A 26,899-nucleotide genomic window follows, 5' to 3' on the forward strand; every position below is an offset into this window, starting at 1 on the left:
GCATTGTATTCTTCACCTGACATAATTAGGAACATTAAATCCAGACGTTTGAGATGGGCAGGGCATGTAGCATGTATGGGCGAATCCAGAAGTGCATATAGAGTGTTAGTTGGGAGGCCGGAGGGAATAAGACCTTTAGGGAGGCCGAGACGTAGATGAGAAGATAATATTAAAATTGATTTGAGGGAGGTGGGATATGATGATAGAGAATGGATTAATTTTGCTCAGGATAGGGACCAATGGCGAGCTTATGTGAGGGCGGCAATGAACCTCCGGGTTCCTTAAAAGCCAGTAAGTAAGTAAGTAAGTAAGTAAGTAAGTAAGTAAGTAAGTAAGTAAATAAGTAAGTACTTTCTTGTGTTAAATATGAATGTACCTTGTTAACATGTTTCGACCTATTTTCGGTCATCTTCGGAACTGGTCGTTGTTGGTCTTGGCGCCTCTTGTTTCCTGTGTGGGTGCGTTCGTAGTGTAGAGTCAAAGAGTATGTGTTTTGAAATTGTGTTGTGTGTTGAGAATATCGTTGGGGTGTGTTTTCGTGTGTCTGTAAATTTCATATTGTTCTAGTGTGTTGAGTTTCTGGCTTTTTGGTTGGATGTGCAGTATTTCCATGTCTGTGTTGATGTCTCTGTGGGTGTGGTTAGCATTTGTGATGTGTTCTGCATATGTGGAGGTGTTTTGTAATTTTGTTATGGCTGTGATGTGTTCTTTGTAACGTGTTTGAAATGATCTGCCCGTCTGTCCTATGTAGAAGTTGTTGCAGGTGTTACATTTGAGTTTGTATACGCCTATGTGGTTGTATTTGTTTGTTTGTGTTTTTTGTGTGTTGAGATGTTTTTGCAGAGTGTTATTTGTTCTCGTTGACTCTACACTACGAACGCACCCACACAGGAAAAAAAGAGGCGCCAAGACCAACAACGACCAGTTCCGAAGATGACCGAAAATAGGTCGAAACATGTTAACAAGGTACGTTAATATTTAACACAAGAAAGTACTTATCATACATATTCCAATTTAAATTTTGTTAACAATAGATTAGAATTAATAAAAATTAAGAAGTTATTATGACCATCTTGGCGGCCGAGTAGCTCAATTGAAAGATCCTGGTTACGAAGGTCCTGGGTCTAATTTCGGTGGCGAAGATTATTATTATATTTGCCAAAACTTTCGGACTAGCTCCTATGAAATTAAGTAGCCTATCGGGTCTTTCCCGGAGATAAAAGGAAATTTGAGCGTGGTATTGAGGACAAGAAAGTATGGAGCTATATGACAATGGAAATATCAATGATTGTAATATATTTCGTGGTAAATTACAATTTATTCATTCTCAAATAGACTTAGGGTAAGTGAAGGTATTAACGCCATGGGTTACAATTGACCAGAAATGTGGACAGTAATATAGCCTTCCCTGTGGAATGTACGTTTCAAAAGTTACAATTATGACATGGTTTTACAGCAATACAAATAAATAAAATTATGACTCATAGCCCACTGGTGCTATTACCTGCAGTGAAAGTAATAACTTTATTTTTTTAAAACAAGGAAACATGTCTATAAGCAAAAGTGACAAATTTATAAGTTATAGAATTAAACAACTATAAATGATTAGGGACAACCAAAAAAGTTTCAAAATTGATTACCATATAATTTTAAAAATTAATTCCAGTTCACTGTCATTCAGTGGTGCATAACCGTCTTTACATATTGAACAGAGTACAGTTTTCTTCGTGCTACTCATGTCGCAGTTTTCTTGATACCCAAGTCCGGTCGATATCCTTAAATTAGAGACGATTAAACTAATATCAATTATTACATAATAGATCAAAATTTATTCTCACAGCGATTTGGCGTTATTACCTACAATCGCAAATTTCATTTTAAATTGATAATTGCCATAATGTAATATTATACATTTTAAAACAACATCAGTCCACTAAACTTAGGAACACTTATAAGCGAATTGCTCATAACATTTCATCGTTCACTATATTTCAAATTAAATTTATCTATGTTTACTTTATGCAGAATACAAAATTCACGTTACTCGACAATGTGCTCAAGCGCGCACTTCTTCACTTAAAGGTTGTTAAACTCGCACTAAAGAAAGAACTTCGTTTCATTGTTGGTTCCAGATGTTTGAGAAAGGTTCCTCTAAACACGACACTAGTGCTGTCAACACAGATTTTCACGTAATTAATTACAAAGTATTAGATGGCTTTATAACCTGATTGGCGCTAATACCGTCACTTACTCTTATATATAATAAAACTCTCGTCTGACATTATTTTGCTAGCTACACGTTTGTTATCTTGTAGTATTCTACTTGTGGTGCATTTTTCAAACGATCTGAATCTCAAATAATCTCTCATAATATTATGTATTTGATGTTTTACATCTTCAGGGAAAATTAATATCACGATAAACATGAAGAGATCGAGGAGGCCGTTCAACTGAACAGTGTGACCCAATTATCATACCGTCCAAAGTTTCGAACAGAGGGAGTCTTGTGTACAGGACACTCACCTTACTGAAACTAAATTTTTTATTTTCTTGTGTAACATCTTTCACTGCAGGTCCTGAGTCTTCTTGTAATAACTGCAAAACTCTTCCGCCTGTTAGGCTTTCATCAAGAAAAATTGGTCCGATAATATGGTGACTAAGTATTTCTGCCTAACTCTTTTGTTTGAGGTTCTGAATGATATGTAGGCCTACTTTTATTATCAGGCAGTACATATCACTTGACATGTGTCAGAGGAATTGTTTGTATAGGCCTACATCTGAAGTCTGATTAGTGTAATATGTAGATAGTCGGCGATGTATGCAATGGAAGCGGAAAGGAACTGGCCGTCCTACCTCATTATCTCCTGGCCTAGTTGCCTCATAAGTGGTGCCTTCTTGGTATCACTTGTGAGGTTCAGACCTGTCTTCGGACAGTTGACTAAACAACAACATTAATGTTTTGTAGATAATGGGTTCTTACTGTGGGGATTTTCAGACGCCCATACTCGAAGTTATGGACATTTGGGTCATTATGTAATGTAAGTGCACATTCATCACTAAAACAATGTTTCTCAGATAGCCTCAATTTTCATTGGCCTTTTCCATAATAATTTGAAAGCAAAACTCACTTCTCCTTTCCACATTTCTTTCCAGTAATTCTTGGTGATTTTTAAATTTATACGACTGGAATTTGTTCTTTATTGTTTTTAATTTTCAGAGAGTTGTATGGTGAATGTCATATCTACTAGTTAACTGCCGGAAACGTATATTCCATTCACAACAACTAAAGAAGCCGAAACATTGAATTTATTCTCAGGTTATTCGCCTGGTTGAACTTTTGGAGAATTGTTTCATTTGTAGTATCTTAACACTGTTCCAATGTTCTCGAATTTGTTGATAATTCTAGAAACGGTTGTAGATCTATGACTTGGTAACGGTCTTACTGGATACTCATCACTTGAGACAAGAATTCCATGCAAATGCATGTTTTTTTATAGGAACATAGAACATAGCTCAAACTTAGTACTTATCCATTTCATTACTTCCCGGTTCCAAATATGTGTAATTTTTCCGTGCATATTTGGATGTTTTTGGCCTTTTTTTGGAATAAAAACATGCATAATATATTTCAGAAATTTTTAGCTTAATAATGCATGTAATATACATTATATTCAGTTTAAATGCATGTTTTAATGGTTTTGAGAGGACACCTAGTTTCTCGATTTCTATATCCCTAATTTTAACTTCAGGAATCAATTGAAGGAGGAAAAGAAAACTAAATAACAGAAAAATGAAATAAAATGTTAAGATTTCACAATAAGATACTACAGGACTTTTTCCTGGAGGGAAGTTCATTTTTAAACACTTTACCAACGATCCTCTATCTAGACTGCTTGTTACAAATGGATTTATTACCTTGGATATTTTGAGAATAGTAGAGTGAAACTGCTGACAAATAATTTAGGTCAAAAGCACTCTCTTTCAGGGAGGTTATAAATTCTCTTCCTTTCCATTACTAGTAGCAATTTAGATTCATCTAAAATTGGAATTATGCAGTTTGTGGACCTCATAAATGGTTAATGTGTTCAGTTATTCTGTTTGCGTGTGTTAATGTAGTTCTAATATGATTCCAATTAAGGGTTCCAAGTCAGCCTGGGTAACGCATTCGGCACAACGCTGGCCTTCTGTGCTCGAGGTTGCCGTTCGATCCTGGCCAAGGTCAATGCCATTTAAGTGTGCTTAAATGCGACAGGCTCATGTCAGTATATTTACTGGTATCCAAAAAAACTCCTGCGGGACAAAATTTCGGCACACCTGCGACGCTGATAACTTCGGCAGTTGCGAGCGTCGTTAAATAAATCATAATTTAATTTAATTTAATTTTTAAGGATTCCAAAAATGTACTCTTTGCACAGTGAATTAAAGGAAAGGATTTTATTAGATCAGATGCGGATGTCGTATTCTGCGATTGTTGCAATAAAGAGGTAAGCATTGCTATTCTGTTTCCGAATATTTTCTATGGCAGTTGTTCTTTGAAAATATTACAAAACTTCCTTAAAACAATTCATTAATTTACGATGTGCGTTTTTAAATCGTATCTACTTAACGTGAAGATATATTATAATTTCAGATAAAATGTACTAAAAATTTCAAGTAGTTCAGCATGTCTCATCTGTTTCACATATTGTAAGAATGCAAAAAAGGAAAGAATCTGCAAAGAATTCCATAGAGCCCTCAGTTATGCCAGTGGGAAAGTGGAGGTAGCGGCGAAAAGCAAACTGGACAGGGTCATAAATGTGAATCCGGACTACGGATTCTTTTGTTCAATGAAGAAGGTTATTTGTGGCGAAAATTGTAATGGAGAATTTGACCTGTCACTGTCACAAATATGTTCATTGAAGTTGCATCCATAGCTTCTTCTCTGTCTACAAAAACATACTGAATGACAAGCGCAGGAACCTCACAGAAACCAATTTAGAAAATGTTAGGATGTGAATTGTGCAAAAAAATGTGAAGTGAAATCAGACATTTGGAACAAAAATGAAAGTGTATATTTTAATTTTTTTTTTCTTAATCGTGCACGTTTCATAGTTTGATAGCGCATGAATGCATGCATATTTTGGAATTTTATAGTGCATAAAATTCTCGTCTCTACTCACCACTAAATATCTCACGTGTGTATTGTTTCCAAAATAATACCATTTAATTATTTGGACTTTTTATTTAATGAAATTTATTTTCTCACATTCAGATTAATAAATGAAGCATAAATAACAATAGTTTTGGATTCAACTGTTTGCACTTACACAAGGCCAACTATGATCAGCATTCATTAAAATTTAGTGCAGTTTCTATATTATTTTTGCTTAGACTTATACACCCTATTATTTAAAGGTAAAACCGTAGTGTAAATGGTATGAATGGACGCAGAATTTCTTGTCTACAAAACTGCAATAACTTCTTCCTTTATAATATTTAGAGGAACTGATCTTTCAGTATAAAAATTATTAGCTTTGAAATACATCTAGTGCTTCTTCCAATTCACTATGTGGTATATAGGCCTACATTTGCTTATGCCGTATGGCTATAAGCGGACGCATAACACATGTCTCGTATTTGAGCGGTGTATAGCCTACTGCATATAGCTACTTAAAATGTTTAGTTTTCAAATTAAGAATACTTGAGCTAAGGAATTTTTTAATTAAAAACTTCTGTCAAATTTTTCGTAATTATTTTTCTATCATTTAAAGTTTAACGAAGTTACTGATGATAATACATTTAGAGTGTTAATACAATTTTTAGAGTTCTGCAAGCAACTACATATACTAATTATGCATTCTGATAATTGGCTAATTGCGAGAAATGAAGAATTGTTAGACGAACTTCACCTCCAAATTTAGATATTTGTAAATGACTAAGTATATTATATAAATAATATTATCATTTAGAATCCTAATATACATTTATTTCAATTACAGTAGCTTCAGCATAGAAAGCCTATTATCATAATCATGCTGTTAATTAAACAAGACTCGGCTTCAAAATTTGACCATAACTGTGTAGAAATGAATTCACCACTGAAAAATGTAGAGAAGTGAGATAAAATGATGTACCCTAACTGTGCAACCTGTTAACTAAATTCTTTTGTTAAATTCTATTTTTGTAATCTTTTCAGCTGTAGCGTACGACTGTTTTGATCCTGCAGTGCAACTCTAAGTCCAGTGCATAAAGTTAATATTGATGGTGAATATATTGCAAAAATTAACGATTTATTTGTGAGAGTTTGACATATGAAGATCGCGTAAGATCTCACAAACGTTCATGGCCTGGACTGAATTCCTTGTACCCTTACTTACTGTATGTTGTCTGCACAGGTGGGAATGTGTGGTCTGAGCCGATAAGGAATGGTGAGGGTGGATATTCTTATATACACTCTGAGAATCTGAGTCGTATTGAAACTGGCAAGCATCATGGCCCAGGTTTAGTAGTAATAATCCCAGGCCTGGACAAAGCCTGCCACTGTGATTATCGGTGTGTTGCTCTGGATGAATATCGGAGTGATGTCCAGTGCATCTGTCCTGAAGACTGGATGCTTGCTAGCGACAACACATCCTGCATATGTAAGTGAAACATGTCTTATATTTTATTTGACTGAATAAATGCAATAACTTATTTATAAAATATTTTTCAACATATTTTTATTTCAACTAGAGACAATGTAAAAGAAATTAATATCAAAAAGAGCTTTGAAAACGTGATAAATTTGGTAAATCTTAAGGTTCTAAATGACTTTGATGTTAGAAACAGGTAAGAAAACAGGTATAATAAGGTGATGATGAAGATAATGAAGAAGCAGAGAAGAAAGATGACAGGAGATATGTGACGATGATGATGATGATGATGATGATGATGAGGTGTAGGATCATGACCATTAATATTATTCTTGACCGTCAAATTATTAGGTTCCATTTGTTATGATTTTTTATTTGCACAATTACTCGGATGATCCACAATGCTGTGTACTCTGACGTTCAAAGATATCTGATCTACCATTTTATGATCGTGTAAACGAACTTTCTAATCACGGGATAAGTCAGAACCAAAGACATAAAAAATGACAAACTTGGAAAGCGTTACCTATTTCTCAATAGGTGGCACCATTACTGGGGCTGTAAAAAATGTCTGTAAAAATGATTATGTAGATTAAGCATAAATTATTCTTATAATTAATAATATCAGCGGTTTCCAGCTAAACCCAGTGTCGTTTTACAATCAGTAGAGTTGTATGAAAAATTTAATTATAAAATGCGGGTATATTTATGTACTATTGGCAACACTGACTATTTATAGAAGTAATAACTAAAGAAGCCACACTTACACCAACAATTAATTATCGATCATTATCGATTATTAAGGTTAGATATCTTTGAACGTCAGTGTACAGCGTAGGTAAAATTTTGTTGTCGTCTAATCGTTCTTCTGGATACTAATAAAAGACAGAGTAGAAAATGTTTATTATTTGTTTATTTATTTATAATTAATTAATTTATTTATTTAATTTGGTTGGGCGATTAAAAATAGGAAAATGATTATGTAGATTAAACATAAATTATTCTTATAATTGATATCAGCTATCAGGCCTTTTCTTCCATACAACCATAATTAGTACAATAAATAATACCAAAAGAATAACAAATTTAATGTAGAGATAGTTAAATAAGATTAGAAATAAAATGCATAAATATAAAAAACACAAATACAAATATGCAAAAATGCAAAAAGAGGGGGAAAAAATGTGATTTATTCGTGTGGATATAATTATTCTATTTATATTTTCTATCTTAGTCTTTTTTCTCATTATAATTTTTAGTTATTATTTCTAGAAAAGTGAATAGCTAGTTCCAAGCAACTATTCTTACATGAATCCTAAATAGTTAGTTCAGTGTACGATTCATACCGATACATTATCAATGGGCAATCGCAGGAGTATTATTTGAGGAGCTTGGGCGTTTAACATGGTAACTGACATTTTGGTCAAAAATGAGATAAGATAACATATAATATGGCATCTTACATTCTGCGTCTAATAAAGTAGTTAGTTTTCCAACATCTCAACAGATGACAGAAGTATACAGATTTTACTTTCCTTGTAAATATACATAGGTTACTATTGCATGTATAAATGTTTATATACCTAATAACTTCAAAACATTAAAATGTCCGTTGCCATGTTTTACGCCCAAACCACTCATTTGATTTAAAAAAGTAAATTTTGTCTAATCAATGCTTGAGACTGACCTGATTACGTATTTCAAAACGTTCATTGGCACATAAAAGAAGGGTTCAGAGCCATAGTGGACCAAGCGCCATTTATTAAAAGCGGAGGAATCAAGGGTTAAAATTAAGTGAATACCATAGTTTAATGAAGATTGACGTATCATTTAGTTTTAATGTGAATACTTTATATTACTTGCTAAATGTTTCCATTGCATTATGGTAATAACTTCATTTTAACCCTTGTTTTCTAGGGTTTTAGTAAATAGCGCTTGGCCCACTATGGTTCTGAACTCTTCAAATGTAGTAAGTAGTTCACAATATAGTTACATTTTCAGCGCTGAAAAGTAATGAAGATGATCCATAACCAACCTTGATTCCGTATTGATAACATGAGCCAAGTTTAACTGCTCACATTTTTAATGTAGGCCTATGAGTGTAGGTAAAAATGTGAGCAGTATATTGATAAACGCATCTTAGAATTGTAAGATGGATGTTATTAGAAGACAGATAACTTATGCTAATAGTGTTCTGAATTTAGATAACACAGCTGCTGCTGAACTAAACGTGCTGTTAAAGTTAGAATTTGGAATAAAAACTTATAAATGTGTATGTTATGAAAAAAAGTATGTCTTCATTACTAAATCACAATATTTAAATAACGCACAAAAAATATATAGCCTACTTTTGCTCAAATATCAGTTATTGGAACAATTTTCTTGTTATAAAAATTTAGCCTATCGTAAAACTTTACTTGTGACTGTCTTACAAAATATTACTAAACTCATAGGCTATACGTACAGTCTTATAAAAATGTTTTGTCGCACAGATATTTTATAAGTCCCAGGAAAGGAGGCAGTGCATATGATCAGAGGAAGAGAGATCTGATTCACAAGAGAATGATTAGTAGAAATAATAAAATTGTTTTGTTTCGTTGTATGTCTGATCATGCGCACTGCCTCCTTTCTTGGATTTGTAAAGTATATATGCGACAAAACTTTTTTCTAGGACTGTACATAATCATTATGATTTGTTTCAGTACCACCTGAACCGCCAATAGCTTATATTGTTGGACTGATGGGGACAGGAGTTGTTTTGATCCTCGGACTTTGCTTATTATGCTTCTGTTTGTGTAAGTAAATACTTAATTTCATGTAGATTCCCACATTATTTTAAGATAATTTTCGGATGGAGAACACCTTGTTAATTCCTAAAACTTAAAGAGTAATTTTCTTGGTAGGCAATAGAAAAGTTTTAATTATGTCAGGGTTTCCTTCAGAAAGACAGAGTCTAAAGTTTTAGGGACTATGGAAGATTTTAAACTTTATTATTCATATATATATATATATATATATATATATATATATATATATATATATATATATATATATATATATATATAAAGAATGTATTAAGTATATTCGATATTTAACTTTCCTTCTATTTTGTAACGTATAATAATAATTGATCGTTTCTTGATATATATTATGTAAGCAGTCTGTCCTAAAATCTTGTGAATTTATTTAGGTTTTAAATATATAAACCTATTCAATTGTCTATAATTTTTACATATGAAGCATTTAGTTTTACTTGCTACTATAAGCATATGCCAAACAGATTTTATTTTTTGCTTCAGGTTACTATATCGTTTGTTAATGGTTTAAGTCTTATGTATGAAACTTGAAAATGGTAATTGAATAACGTAGTTCAATTCTAATTCACTAAAAGGTTGGAATTGATTTGGAAGATAGAAACTATTTTGTTGAATTTATTATTTTTTCATGAAAATATATAAAATGAAATGCAAAACCTATTACTGGAATACAAATCTAACCTATAAACTTTTACTATCATAGGTCTATTGATATAAAAATTAAAATTGTTATCATATTCAAATGTGTGTAGATTATTTCTGCCTATACTTACTGATATACATTTCACATTGAGATAAATATTAAATGTGATATTATTTCATGACCACATTTGTAATAACTAATAAGTTAAGTATAATTGCATTGCGACATTTCGTTGACATTAGAAGGTTTCTTAAGTCTCATATTTAAAGTCTTCATAAAATAAGTGTCTTAAACGAATTGATACAACAAATCTAAATTTATTAACCACATTGTAAGAACGAAAACAAATGAAGAGATAAATTTACATGTATCTTTCATAGCTTCATTCCAAGTTTAAAATACATTTTCCAGCTTTATATCTTCTCAAGTAGAATGTTGTGAACTTAATAGATTTTCATAAGCAACTAATACATTAAAATAAATTAGGGCCAACCTGTGAAAAGTAAGTTAAATTTCTGATTAAAAAACTGTGTTGCCACAATGGCGGATACACTTGACGTATAGGTATGTTAGTCACCCAAGCGTCCCCATTCAGAAAGGATTCACCGTAATTTTAGACACTTTGCCGTCATAGCATTGCCCTTGCCATATCATGAGAGGTAATCTACAGCGAATAAGTATAATGATTATGGTAACAATGCGAGCAATGGTGATATACAGGCAAGGGCAACAGGAATACCCGCGAAAACCTACCACTGAGCACTGTCTTTGTCCACCATAATTCCACTTCGATCCAAAGGGATCCGAACCCGGGTAGCAGTATGGAAAGATGATGCTCTAGCCGTTCGACTTACTATGCGGCAATTGAATTTATGTAGCAGGCAGTAAAATTTTGTCTGAAGCAAGTAAGACTGGAAGCTGAACACTAATTAGAAAGAAAATTTGAACTCTGGTTACGTTTTAAACTAAGATGTTATGTGCAATTGGTATATGAAGTTCGAAGCAATCTCTTTTTAATTTGCATTAATTGTTACTCTTAAATGCATCTCTTCTTCCATTAAATTATGGTCCTATTCTTAACATTAATAATCCGTATATACTGTCACAAAAGCATGATAAATTAGTTACATACTTGAAAAAATCTTTTGACAGAAATTCCCAGATATCCCATGTGTAATGTAAGACCTAGTACATAAAACCTGTGTTTAACCCATTCCATTACGATCCCGAATTTACATAAAACATTTCCTAAACTTACTACTTTTTGCACTGATAATTTTTTTATAAAATAAAAATACAAAATGTGTCTCTGGAATGTTGGAGAAATGGAAGTTGCAGTCAGAATTTTTCTGTAGATACAACGCAGATCATTAAAGTATAGAGTCTAAGAAACAAAGATTCAACAAGAAGAAATAAAAAAAAATGTTGAGTGACTTAGCAGAATTTTAAGCCTTTTTTCTTTTATTCATTGTTTTGATTATCCCGCTGATATTATTTTAAAATATTATAAGGAAAAATATTTAACATCCTCTCAATAATAGTAATGTCCTTACAACGAAAAGACAATTTAAGGTTCACCTTTACTTAAAATTACTTTTGTTTGCTTTGCAAATGAAAATAAAATTATTCTTGGAGGTAGTTTTCTTAGAAGTAGAAATATAATTGTTTAGAATTTATGGAAAGAATAGAATACTGTATTTATAATTGGTACCAAAGATCCAAATACGAAGTCAGGATTTGGTTTACTTAAACGTATCGTATTTATGAAAATCTAAGTCGAAATATATGGTGCAATGACACTAAAATGTGTGCTGAGGTCGACTACTAGTTGCCATGTATTTAATCGTAGATGTGAGGCATGGCTTAAACCCAAAGGAATCGTCTCTATGACTAAGAGCTGTGCGGGAGGAGGTGTCGGCTGTTTGAACCAACACGGTAAGAAGCGTGCTTGACCTATTCTTCCCATAATATTTAACCATGACTTAGATTCATGTAAATACGGTATGTGAACTTTAAATGAGTCAATAACTCATAAATTAAAAACAGTAGACTTGTGTAACCTCCTACCCCTTGCACATAATTAAATGTGAATGTTTATTCAGCATGTTGGTACCTGTTCAGGCCTTACCTTAATAACTGCGCCTTGTTTCCTGAATATGCCAATGAATACCGGTAAACAAAAACAAAACAAAATTAGATCCACCATTCATTCAATTAAATTGCAGGGAGTGTTTTAATTATAGAGAAATGTTTATAAATAAGTTAAGCTGTAAACGATTACAAGTTATTAGTCTGACTAGGTATGGAAGAGGAAATTAAAATTAGACAAAATTACAAAAGCCAGCAATTTGTTCTTACTATATAAAATCGTTTGACTGTTTGCGTTCTATTCACTAAGCCAATTGTGCTTGTATTACTAGATTTGCCTTCTTGAAAAGTTATATACTATAAGATATTGACATATTTTCATATCGTTTACAATCATTTAAGAGTTTCTATGGATTCTTTCATACCTAACACAAACCGGGATGATTACTGTGCCCTGTAACCCATCTGAAACCAAGACAATACATGGCATTGCATTCACTGAAAACTTTCAAGTCGTGTGTGCAATACGAACCAAAAAAGTGTTTTTATTAAATTAAAGGTGAAGTTAATTAGAATATTCAGTCTTCTTTCCTTAAAAATAGTGATTAAAATGTCTCTAATCATAGTTACTAAATTCCATGACGCAGAGAACATTATTTTTTTTTCACTTCATTTGGCGAAATTTCCCTAAATTCGATATGTTCACAATGTTCTTCACATAATGTCCTTTCATATAGATTCTGGAAGTTTGGTTATATTCTGTAATTGTACAAGAGTCTTAATTAAAATATAACCCAATATCAATAATCTTAGAGCAACTGTAACAAATATAACTGACACTCAGGAGGAAATTAAACGCAGAATAAATATGGAAAATGCCTGATATTATTCGGTTGAGAAGCTCTTGTCATCCAGTCTGTTCTCAAAAAAGCTTAACGTTAGAATTTATAAAACAGTTATTTTACCGTTTGTTCTGTATGGCTGTGAAACTTGGACTCTCACTTTGAGAGAGGAACAGAGATTAAGGGTATTTGAGAATAAGGTTCTTAGGAAAATATTTGGGGCTAAGAGGGATGAAGTTACAGGATAATGGAGAAAGTTACACAACGCAGAACTTCACGCATTGTATTCTTCACCTGTCATAATTACGAACATTAAATCCAGATGGACAGGGCATGACTCACGTTTGGGCGAACCCAGAAATGCATAAAGAGTCTTAGTTGGGAGGCCGGAGGAAAAAAGACCTTTGGGGAGGCCGAGACGTAGGTGAAAGGATAATATCAAAATGGATATCAGGGAGGTAGGACATGATGGTAGAGACTGGATTAATTTTGCTCAGGATATGAACCGATGGCGGGCTTATGTGAGGGCGGCAATGAACCTCCGGGTTCCTTAAAAACCATTTGTAAGTAAGTAAGTGTTAATTAACAGGCGCCGATTCCATATATGTTCGAGATGTGTGTCGTACGTCTAAGATCGAAGATTACATGGGTGTAATTGTATCTGCTCCACTTACAGTAACAAAGTATGACAAGAAAGATTGTGTAGTAATTAAACAATGTTTTAAGATTCCTATGTGATCAAAGTTGCAATGAAACGTAACGTTTCTGATAAAACTGAAGCAAACTAAATTCACAAGTTAGGAGGAATTTTCTATCAGTTTGTTTAACACTAAACTCAGGTAATGTTTCATAAAACGGTAATATTTACGTAAATAATTTCATTATTTTTTCTTTTATAACTTAAAAATAACCTAATTAGGAATACACATCTTGCACTACTCAAACCCCATTGAGATATTACACATGAAAGAAATAAAATATAAATTAGCAGCAATAAATTAAAATGTTAAATGGAATATCCAGAAATGTAAAGGTCCAACATAACTATGAATTGTAAAGTCGGCTATCAAATAAATATCAAAATATCAAATATCAAACAGGATATGATAAATGTTATTTCTGTACACCAGCTTCACTAAACTATTGAAAAGTTGCTATTCGAAGAGTCCCTTTATCCTGTCTTGTACTCTGACAAGCACTCAAACATCCCTCGCGGCCTGGGAATATGTTCTGGAAAGGTTTCAGCATTTGAAATTTCTGTTGTATTAATTTTGCTTCTCATATTTCCCAAATAATAAAAATCATAGGGATTCAAGTCCAGCGATCAAGTAGGTTATCAGATGGTTCCGTAGCCTGCAATTCACTTGTTAGAAAAATTACGATTTACTTGGTTATATGGTAGTTCCACGTAATATGCGATGAGACACCATCATGAAAATATCATATGGTTCTTCTTGCTTTTGTGTTAAGTAAATCCAGAAGTGTGCTTTACAGAAATTCCAAGCAACAAGCTCCTATTAGCCGCTGGAAAATTATGTAGGGACCAATTACCCAATCACTGACGATTCGTGCCAATAATGTTACCGCAAATATCTGCTGGAAATGATGTTGACGAGTGACTTGGGGATTTTTCATTTAACTTAATAATAATAATAATAATAATAATAATAATAATAATAATAATAATAATAATAATAATAATAGTGACTTTATTTAACCTGGAAGAGTTAAGGTCTTAGGGTCTTCTCTTACACCAGCGGTTCCAAAAAGGTGCTCCATGAAGCTCTTTGGGCTCCGCGAGTAAGTCTCAGGGGGCTCCGTTCGCGTCAGTTACGAAGATGACAAAAATTGCTGCTTTCATCTAGCCTCTAGCGGGAAAAACGTAAACTACTTCCATCAAGCGAAAAGTACTTTCTCAGAAAGTAGTTTAATTTCTTCTTGCTAGATAGATGCTTCAATAATAGATCTACTAGAGTAATCAGCCATCAACCAGTGCTCAGTCAAAGAGGGATAACAACAGCTGTAGCCTTACTTTCGAAAAAGATAGTGCGAATTCTTTGGGATTGAGTTCAGAATATGCTGCACATGATCTTGCTTCGGAGTTTCGATGCCTAGTGTAGAGGTACTAAAAACGAAAATATTGTATTCATATTTGGATATGGGATTCACTGAGTTTGCTGATGGACGTCCACAGTGTGTTTGTTATATGTAACAACGTTTTTCCCATTAGTTCTACGTTCCCTGCCAAGCTTAGACATCATTTCGATACTCATCCTGACTTCACAAATAAAATTGCAGACTACTTAAAAAAAAGTGACGAACTCCATGCAGTTCAGACAAAATTGTTATCTCATGTCAAGAAAAATAACTAGAAAGCACTGGAAGCGTCGCACTTGTTAGTCATGACCTGACTTTTGCTGGTAAACCTTACATCCTTGCCGAAACTCTTATAAAACCACTATTAGTGAAGGTAGTGAAGTGCATTCTAGATGAAAAAACTGCAAACTTGATCTCCAATGTACCCTTACCAAATAACACTGTTAGTAATCGAATCCAGGATCTATCAAACGATGTTAAAAATACCGTAATTTCTCGTATTAGTCAAGCAAAATTTTCGCTACAACTTTAAGAATCCACGGACATTACCTGATTAGCTGTGCTAATGACGTTTATGGGGTACGAATTTTCAGATTCTTTTCATAAAGATATTTTGTCCTGCAAGCCATTGCCATCCTCTACAAGCGGTACTGCAATTTCTTCCCTGATAGATATCTTTTTCCTTGAAAACTCGATACCATAGAACAATTGATGTGTGCAGGGATGGCGCAAGGGCCATGTCCTGTTGCTGGCGCTGCTACAAGAATCGAGAAAGTTAAAAAAAACTGCGCAAGTAGTCATCGTGTACTACACCGACACGCTCTCGCAATGAAAATAAATACCAGCGTTATTAAAGCAGGTACAGACTACTTGGCAGACATTTTTTTGGAAAATGGACGAATTCAGTACATCCATACAAGGGAAACGGAAGACTATATTGGCCGCGCTGAAGAAAGATAACGTTCTACATGGAAAGCAACGAGAATAAGGATCTGACATGTTTCTCATTGACTTCAGACTTTATAGAAGAAAATAACATAATAATTAATAACTCATTCATAGCAATAATGAAAGAACACCATGACAATTTGCTTCGAAATATGAATTCATTCTTTGTAAGGGACACTCAGGAATCGATTCGAAAAAAAAATGTGAGTGGATTGTAGATCCATTTTGAGTGAAGTCAAAACCAGCAGCCCTCACTGCGACAGAATATGAGGTCCTTATAGAGATGGTTTCGGACAGCCATAATTTAAAAGCAAACCACTTCCCGAATTTTGGGCTCAGTTAGGGGAGTATCTTTCGATATTAAGTTCAAAAGGTAAATTGCTTTTTCTGCCTTTTGGTACTACGTACCTCTGTGAAATGGCCTTTTCGAGGTATACGGCTACAAAAACAAAATATCGTTTGGAACAGAAGACGATATGCGTCTTCAACTGACTTCTGTGACACCAGACATTGACGAATTCTGCCGCAAGAAACAGACACATTCTTCCCATTAACTTCGGGTGTACATGTAACATTGTAACTTTTTAAAATATGTTAACTAGTTGTTATATCATTTTGTAGATTTAAATAATATTGTTCCCATATCTTTTTTTCTATTGTTTCCTTTATTAATATATATATATATATATATATATATATATATATATATATATATATACACAGTGGACTCTCCTACGTTCGACTGAACAAAATTGAAAGTTCAGTCCAATAAGGCTAGTGGGTGTGCCAGGTGAAATTAATAAAAATTCTTATTGGTTACGCATCAACGAATACAGTACTGTACTTGCATTTCCTGCCCGACCCGAGACTTGTGTATGCGTTTTTAGTACCACAGTGGGTTTCGACAGTTCCGTCTCACAAATGGCATAATTCTCAAATAGAAAAAGAAGAGTTCATTAATTTAAAACCAGCGATTAAATATGGATGTCCTAATCAATAAAATATTCTGTTTTCCTTTAACAAAAGTATCACTGCAAGACACAGAACCAATTCCCATTCAAATGGCAAATCCATTTCTTACTGCCCGTATAGGGGCGTGCCTAATTCTCCTACGTAAGCAGTCGAACTATAGAATGTCGAACTTGTTTTCTGTCGAACTTAAGAGCTTCCACTGTATATACCTTATTATTCATACTTCCGTACACGTATCGTGTGTATTATGCTTTACAGAATATAGACAGATGAAAGTAAACACTAAACATTTCTTGGTGCTCTACGAGAAACTTTTGCTTCAAAAAGGGCTCCGTGGCTAAAAAAAAGATTTGGGAACCGCTGTCTTACACTAAACCAGGATTAAAACTTGCTTACTTAGTTGAACATGCAACTGAATCGGATTTAAGTAATTACCAGATTGTATTTACCTGATGCATGTAACCTATAAGATAAAACATTGTAATAAATATAAATAGATCATTTTCTTAATTAATAACAGTGTATATCTCCAATAAATGATTTCTTAGCATCGCCACAGATACACTTGATTGTACTAGTCACTATCTCTGTCACTAGAGAGTTCTTGAAATTTATATTTTCCCCGCCATTCATTAAATATTTTGATATGATACCTCTTGCACAAAAGGGGAGATCTATAACTGAAACTTGATTAATATATTTCAGTATTATTTGTATTTACCCTGGTAATAATGAACAGTTTGACTCGTAGACATTTTGTTTTTCAGCATTAACTTCCCATGATTATATGAGAAGATTCGAAGAGAACGACAGTTACGTAGATCTTCGGCTCCCCCCTACTACCAATAATGCATAACAAAATGTCAATACGGCGGTTGCTGTCTGCAATACAACGAACATTTCTGTTGATTTTCGAGTTCGTCATTTTTTTTCTAGCTATTATATGCTTATTTAAGTTGTGTTAACTCTCGCTAAGTGGTTTTATATTTTATTTTATCCGTCTTAACATTTATTTTATTATTGTAATGTTTGTTTTATTACTATTATTATTATTATTATTATTATTATTAATGAATTGATTTGTATTATTATCTTTGTATCATCTTCGTCACGGTTATTCTATTATTATTATTATTATTATTATTATTATTATTATTATTATTATTATTATTATTATTGTTACTATTATTTTTATCATCAACATTATCATTGATCTCTGTAAAATTTATGTAGACTACTGGACTGTACCCGAGCACGAGCATATGCTCATTTCGGGTATCTATTCATATGTATTCAGTTCAACTGTAATTGTGAATAAATTTGAATTTGAATTTTTTTTTTAATTTGACATGTAGATACGGTTTACATAATGATATCAAAGAGGCAGTTAAATAAAAATTTATCTAATAGAATAGAAATAGACGCAGTGGAATACATATTAATGTTGTTAGAGTCAAATACATGAAATCAGAATCCGATAATTCAGTAAAATGTACACGAAAAAACAATAACAAACACATTGGAATACATATTGGTATTAAATTACATGGAAGTAGAATTCACATTTCTGGTTGGATGATCGTCCACCTCTGCTTCGGCATGTGGGCGTGAGGCCAGCAGCCGGCTGGTCGGTCTAAGCCCTTCACGGGCTGTACCGCCATGGATTATTATTATTATTATTAGAATTCACGTAATTAAACCATAAACCGATAATTGAATAAAATGTACAAAATAATAATAATAATAATAATAATAATAATAATAATAATTTTATTTTATTGGGTTATTTTACGACGCTGTATCAACATCTAGGTTATTTAGCGTCTGAATGATATGAAGGTGATAATGCCGGTGAAATGAGTCCGGGGTCCAGCACCGAAAGTTACCCAGCATTTGCTCGTATTGGGTTGAGGGAAAATCCCAGAAAAAACCTCAACCAGGTAACTTGCCCCGACCGGGATTCGAACCCGGGCCACCTGGTTTCGCGGCCAGACGCGCTGACCGTTACTCCACAGGTGTGGACAATAATAATAATAATAATAATAATAATAATAATAATAATAATAATAATAATTTATATGTATGGTGGATATTGAAAATGTCATTATTTGTTAAAGTAGCATCGTCGGAGCCACCGGCGTGGCTCAGTCGGTTAAGGCGCTTGCCTGCCGGTGTGAAGTTGCGTTCGGGCGCGGGTTCGATCCCCACTTGGGCTGATTACCTGGTTGGGTTTTTTTCCGAGGTTTTTCCCAACCGTAATGTGAATGCAAGGTAATCTATGGCGAATCCTCGGCCTCATCTCGCCAAATAACATCTCGCTATCACCAATCTCATCGACGCTAAATAACCTTGTAGTTGATACAGCGTCGTTAAATAACCAACTAAAATAAAATAAAAAGCATCGTCGGTTGTCAAATACTCTTTGTTCCAAGAACCAGTGGGGAAAAGAGTAGCCTAAGAGTATGATCTGCTGGCGACCGGCAGTAGACCCGCTGGATATGGTACGGTCGCAACAATTTTACTTTCACAATTCTGAAGGAAATTTCAATGGGATAATCTAACTCTGCGAGCTATTTCTCGACTACTGCCAGTGAAATCTTCACTCACAAGATTTGAAATGTCTTCCTGAGCTTCGGTCGTGTTCCTTGGTTGTCCTTTTTGTATGTAGGCTTCACGTCCCCTGCGTCCAAACCACTTTGCGTTGTTAACACAAGGTTCTGAGATTTGGTAGACGTCTGTCAGGAAACCTTTGCTGGTATAACAGGGCAGCTGCACTAGGATTTTGAACAGAACCATCATAAATTAATAAATTATCTAGCAACTCACAATTTTAAAATTATAGCGCTTCGTCGTAATCAAATTACTTTCACGTACAGTGCGGCATTTAATAGTTCTAGGATTCTGTAGTACTAGACGGATACCTCATCGATGAAGGTTGGTGAGAGATCGGTAATGTCAGGGTACTCGCGTTACACAAATGGTTAAATTTTATATTTTTTTCGTACATGCGTTGCAAGTATGCATCTCAAAATATTATGTATGAATTACTTGGAGTAAAGCTAAAGCATCCTTCACCGTGCAACCACGTGACTCAGTGATGGTCACGGTAACACATTCCGTCCTCTTGTTAATGAGTGATGGGCTAGCAAGCTGGCTTCTATACGTGTAACGCAAACAAATTATTACATTATGCTTTCCATGTTCAGAGTAAAAGGTGCACGTATCATTCATTCATAGTGTTCTGCCCAAGGGTAGGTCTTTCACTGCAATCACTGCAAGCATTTTCCAATATTTCCTATTTTCCAGCTTCCTCTTAGTCTCCGCATATGATCTATATATCGTCGCTTAAGAACCAATACCGCGTAACTGACAAAATGTAAATTTTACAGGAGAAGGAAAAAACCGAATAAAAACCATAAAAATAACGGAATAGTCTTGAAAAGTGGTGTATGGCTATGAAATAGCTTAACTAATTTATAAATAAGTGAAAATGGATGATCATGACTGTAGACATTTGGCCGTGTCACTTACACGGTATTGGAACTCTGCCGTTGACTACATTTTGTTAGTTACGCGGTATTGTGAGACAACTTTAGCAGCTTCAAGATACATGTTGACAAGCGTTTACTTTACGTTAAAACTGCCTTCTGGAAATATTATTCGTGCTCTTGTATATGTCAATGTGTTATCTGAATTGTTGTCCTACCATCTGACTTGAGGTCAAGGTCGGTAGGCTGTAGCTTGAATCAGCACTAGATTACGTTCCAGACAATGATTGCTGCATTCTTAGTCAATCAAATGCTGAAGCTATGGGAAAGGAAAAACGAAGACACAGTTCAATTTGTATTGTTATAATAATAATAATAATAATAATAATAATGATAATAATAATAATAATAATAATAATAATAATAATAATCATCTGTTAATAGGTACTTTATTTTCACACTACGTATTTGAACAGATAAGTAGAATTGTTACTAAAACGTTGCTGACAAGTATAACTTTATAATAAAATTAATAATAATAATAATAATAATTATTATTATTATTATTATTATTATTATTATTATTATTATTATTATTATTATTATTATTGACAATGGACTTAACTGACTTGCGAATAATGAAAAGAAAATCATATAAAAATATAATAATGATAACTTTTCAGGCACAATATTCGTTAAGCACAATAAACAATTACAGGGCTATGCTGAAATCACAAAAAGTAATTCTTGAGTAACCCTAGTGTGGAATACTATCATAAAAACTATAGCACAATCGGTTCTACATACAATAATGTGACGGTAATTTAGGCAGGCTACTAATGCTCTTTTTTTCTGTGCTTTTGCACGAGAACATGACTTTTTTTTTTACTGAAGGGACGCCATCAGTACTATTAGCTAACCAATATCGCACAGTTCATTGTTTAATTCACAATGTACACAGAAACATCACTTTGGAAACCTGAATGTTTTTCTCATCAACTTTTAGATTGTAGACAAATGTTCTCTTTCTTCTCGATTCAGAATTTGTACTGCCAGGTCTTTTCGTAGGAGTGAAATTCGCAAGATTTGATACGTGAACGGTCCTCTGTCCCCAAGTCATAGTTTTCCAGAATGCCTGAAAGATGTGTTTTCTCTCATTAGAAATTAAATTACAGCCTCTTACTTTCGAATTTTGGCACATTTTATAACTACACTCTGGCCCCAAATTCCTTGCATCTCTTTCCGTATCATGTGTCACTTTGCCATCTTTCGACCTCTTGTAGCTAAGATAAGCTTCCTCTTCCATTCCAAATTTTCTATTTTTCATTTTCTTCCGCTTAACCTTGTGTGGCTTTGAACTTCTTTTTCTCTTTTCTGTCAAATTTCCATGATACGCTTGAAGATTATTCTCTTTACCTTTTTCTGACGAATGTAAAAATGTAGAATAAGTAGCACTCACAAGTCCACATCTGAAGACGCATTGACGAGGTATTGTCTTCAGTTTCTGTCCTATCCCATTTCTAGCGGTATTATTTTAATAGTGTTTACATCATACCAGACTGCATAATATGATCATAACCTTACCGGTAACACTGGACGGACAATGCCTGATCTGTAACAACCCATTTTCAGAAGGACGGTTTTCTTTTGCATTTGAATTATCAGGCAGTACACCTACGAATAAGATGAGATTACTAGTGTTTATAAATGCGATGTAAATGGATTAAAAACATGTGTAGTAAATATTATCATCAATTAAATCTTCCTCCTACCGGAGTAAATGGAAGGAACCAAGGTTAGGACCATTGAATGTAGCGCAAATTATTTTAGCGGCCCATTCATGATAATTTATATTAGGCTACTTAAATTAAGTTTCCTGTTATGATTCCGTAACTGAAGAAAAATAAACGTTTAATAACTGTGATACTTCTTATGCCATACCTTTGTTAATGTTCACAGAAGTTTCTCCCGTCTTGAATGCAGAACATAGCACAGATAGGATTTCGTTCTCGCTAAACTGACCGTCGTCTGCTTCATTGTCCATTTCTTTTCTTGTATCTGTAGGCCTATATAATAATAAAATATTAAATGTACTATATTTCAGTGAATGAACTTGCAGTAAGATTCTGCGTGAATTCAGCTCAACTAACATTCAATTGATATTAGTGAAATAATTCTATTATATTTATCTTTTAAAATATTGAAACTGAACACTTCTTTAACCTTCTCAGAATATTAAACACTGTTGATACAATTTTACAAGGCAGTAACGAGAACCAGCTTCCGTACTGATGGCGCGCAGGGAGTAGACATAACAGCCTATCTGTTGTCAGATACGCGGTATTTCCTACAGACTTCTCGTGACTTCAGATACGCGGTATTGTACCCCCCTCCTTCGCACGCAGGCCATTCATGCAATCAAATTCCCGCTCTTGTCAATGCATGCAGGTGACAGTGGAGGTACCATCTGTGCAAAAAAAACAGTTTTGACCAAAAATGTCAGTGACGCGGTATTGGTTCTTAAGCGACGATATCTTAATGTCGTCTATCATCTGATATTTTCTCCTGCCCCGATTTTTTCTTCCGTTCATCATTCCTTCTAGTGCATCCTTCAGAAGATAGTTTTTTTCTTAGCCAGTGACCCAGTCAATTTCTTTTTCTCTTCCTGATCAATTTCAGCATTATTCCTCCTTCACTCAGTACCTTTAGCACAGCTTCGTTTCTTATGCTGTCTGTCCATTTCACAAGCTCCATTCTTCTCCATATCCAAATTTCAAATGCTTTTAATCGTTTCTTTTCACTTCGCCGTAATGTTCATAGTTCTGCCCCATACAATGCAGCATTCTATACAAAGTTCTTCTCTAATCCTGTCTTAGTTTCTTTTGCAGAGGTTCGCAGAAGATGCCCCTTTTTCTATTAAAAGTTTTCTTTGCCATTGCTATTCTCCTCTTGACTTCCTGGCAGCAGCTCATATTACTACTCATGGTATACTTCATGTGTTTGAAGCTGTCCACTTATTCCACTGTCTCATTTCGAATTCGTAAGTTTACGTTCTTTATTTTTCTTCCGATAACCATGATATTCGTCTTGTTTGCATTTATCTTCATTCCTTACTGCTCAACAGCTTTCATTTAGCTCTAGTAGCATATTTCTTTACGAACTCTTAATGGAAAATAATACTATTTAATACAAACAGTTAAACATTATTTACCCACTCAATTTAAGACATGAGATTCTCAAATTCTGTACCTTTTTCCCAAACATCTGTAGCACCAATTTAAAAGGTGGCCCATGAAGTTTCCGTTGAGAAATGTAGGCGATGCAGTTTTATTTATCAATTCAATATACAAGAATACTTAACAAAGTGTCGGACATTTTGTTTTCTGCAATATGTATGCATTTTATGTTTTTCGTGTTGTTATTTAAAACAATATAATTTTATTCACGAACTTCTTGAAAAGTATCATTGATACTAGTTTGTAGTTTTGCAGTGAAGTGCAAATTATCTCACTCCCTAAAGTTCGCATGGAATACTGCGTATTAATTTCACAGATGATTTCATGATGTCTTAAAAACTGAATTGATATTCTACCACTAAACTGTAAATATTTAAAGTAATTTTGCTTTTCCTCTCATACTGTCTCGATTATAGCTTTTATTGACTTCGAGAGAGCATTTGATAGTATAGGCAGATCGAAACTATGGACAATAATGTTTAATAAAGGTTAGTCTCCACGTTTAATACAGATAACAAATAATAATAACAACTCAGGTAAATAAAAACGGTAGAGATAAGAATAAATCAGGGACTCAGACAAGGCTGCAGCCAATCACCTAGTTTTTTAATATGTATAGGCTATAGATAATGTAATAAATAATGGAAGATGGTAGTGAATCCAGGTATGCGAACCAGTAAAGATAGGCCTAAATATTTAAATATTTAAATTTGTTGATGATATAACAATAATACAAGAGAGTGAAGAAAAATTGCAGTATTCCGTACACAAATTACAACAACTAGGAAAAGAGAATTATAATTTGAATATATCAGCTCTTAAAACTAAAAGTAATAGCCTCAATGGTAAATTCCCAATTCATTCAAGAATTTTAGGTGATAATAAACCCTTAGAGTAAGTGAACCATTTTAATTATTTAGGTTGTAACATAACTTATGTAATAGACGGAGATATTGATAATAAAATAAATAAATTCCCGTTTATATGCGAAACAATAAACAGAACATTAAAAAATAAAACAAGAAAAGGAACAAAATTAACATTCTATAAAACAGTAGCAGTAGCAGTGCTGATTGTGGCAGTGAGTCGTGAATTGTTACAAGACAAGAGTAAATAATTTACAAGCTGCAGAAATGAGATTTCTACGTAGACTGAAAGGATGTACAAGAAGAGATTTGATACGTAATGATGACATTCGTGAATAACTAAAAATATACAATTTCAGTGATAAAATTGAAGACTATAGACAAAAAAAGGAAGAAACACCTGTCTGGAATGTCTAATAAACGAATTCTAGCACTGATACGGCAGTATCGACCTAAAGGCAAAAGAGATGTGGAATGAGACGTCGTAGAAAGCGGCGGAGTTAAATTCAATATGAAGGCAGAGCAGGTTTAAAGTATAATCCGTGAAGTAAATAAGATGATATTTTCTAGATTCCAAGCCGAAAACTTCACAAAGACCTAAATTGTATATCCTATGCATGTCTATACAGCGTTATTACATATCATCATAATTAGGCCTATTGCCTTAACTGAATGCATATTTAGATTAGTTTAATAATTCAGATAATTTCAGATTACTGTAAAGCAGAGGTTCCCAAACTGGAGGTCGTGTAAAGAGTTGAGGGGGGGTTCGCGAGATTATTTACAAAAAAACGCCTTATTAATGTAATGTTACGTGTGTTCAGAAATATAAAAACCTTTAACATAAAAATAAGTTACAGTAGGAAATAAAAATAATTTTATTAACACAACAAATGTACCTGATTTTTTTTAAAGTAGCTCTCAAGTCTGGACTCTTTATTCGATACAGACATAGTGATATAACTTTTAAGTTCCATGAGATTTTTCGCCTTTTTTTTTTCTTTTGATGACAGCCGTAGACGAGAAACTTATTTTACATAAATACGAGTTTGCAAGTGCTATCAAAAATTTAAGAGCTTCTTTCGTAAACTCGAGATATTCATATTCTTTTGATCCATAACTCGTCTACACTCTGCAAAAAGTCTTGGTTTCAACATTTCATTAGTAGGCACGTACGTATTTAAATTAAGTATTCATTTTTTTTAATTTCGGCTAGTTGAACGCAACTATTTAAAAACTGGATTTAGTATCCACCTGTGACTTTCGGGAAATATTCAAAAAATTGTTTAGAATTGTGCTGACTTAATTACATGTTCGCAAAAACGAACTCAGTATTTGTCTTATCACACGTAGCTAAATTTTCCACGAGTTCTTTAATGCACTAAGATGTATCACATTTTTTGTCAAGTGATGTCGACCAAAAATCAAGTTTCTTTGATTTTATCCCTGGCTGTAAAATGCTCACATCTTGTCCTTGAAAATATTATTCAAAGTGTTAAGTGTTCGAAAATATCAGTAAATTATGTTCATATAATATTTCGTGTCATTATTGCATTACATTCTGATATTTTTTGTTCCACTAATTTTGAGTAAAATTATCGTTGTTCTCGAATTTACAGGGATTTGTATTTTTCGAGTGGGTTTAAGTACCTTACTAATTCGGTAGTGGGGGTCGCCCAAAAGTGCGTCGCATCTTCGAAAATGTTTGGAACCACAGCTGTAAAGGATAACAATGAACTAGAATTTCGTGTGTCATATTCGAAGACAGACAGAGCTAATGTAGTAAAACAGTTCAAAGTATAACTCGTGTGACAATTGTTTGTTTTAGGTGTTAGAATAATGTTGAGAGATTTTATTCAAATATCTATTTATGTCGGAAAATAAGTAAGTAAGATTCAAGTATAATAATTTAAGAGTACAGGGGAAACAATCGAAGTTACAATTCTCTTAAGGGTGAATGTGAGCATCTAATTTGGAAAATTTGTGTGTTTTTCTTATAAAAAATGGTAAAGGAGATACACGGATACTGCCATCCTTTCCTACTTTTTAATTAGGAATAGCAATAAATTTTGCAGTCATATATATATATATATATATACTGAATTAGATGATGACATCACCCTGAAGAGAATTGTAACTTTGATTGTTTTACTCCTGTACTCTTCTATTATATTAAGAAAAAAGAAAAACTTTGTTCCTGATTGTTATATGTTAATCAGTATTAACCGTATCGTTTTACAGTAACTTTTCACGATGCGTAGCTTAAAGAATCCGTATTCCTATACCCATCTA

General features: G+C 33.6%; 1 protein-coding gene across 1 annotated transcript in view; it reads left to right on the forward strand.

Annotated features, from left to right (window-relative positions):
- Window positions 1–26,899, forward strand: part of Alk (Anaplastic lymphoma kinase) — a 506,844-nt gene that overhangs the window by 396,899 nt on the left and 83,046 nt on the right. Inside the window, exons 17-18 of the mRNA XM_069812582.1 lie at window positions 6,375–6,620; window positions 9,314–9,406. Of these exons, the coding sequence (XP_069668683.1) occupies window positions 6,375–6,620; window positions 9,314–9,406 (339 nt within the window). The remainder of the gene's footprint in view (window positions 1–6,374; window positions 6,621–9,313; window positions 9,407–26,899) is intronic.

This window comes from Periplaneta americana, chromosome 16 (assembly GCF_040183065.1).
Source record: "Periplaneta americana isolate PAMFEO1 chromosome 16, P.americana_PAMFEO1_priV1, whole genome shotgun sequence".
Lineage (NCBI taxonomy): Eukaryota > Metazoa > Arthropoda > Insecta > Blattodea > Blattidae > Periplaneta > Periplaneta americana.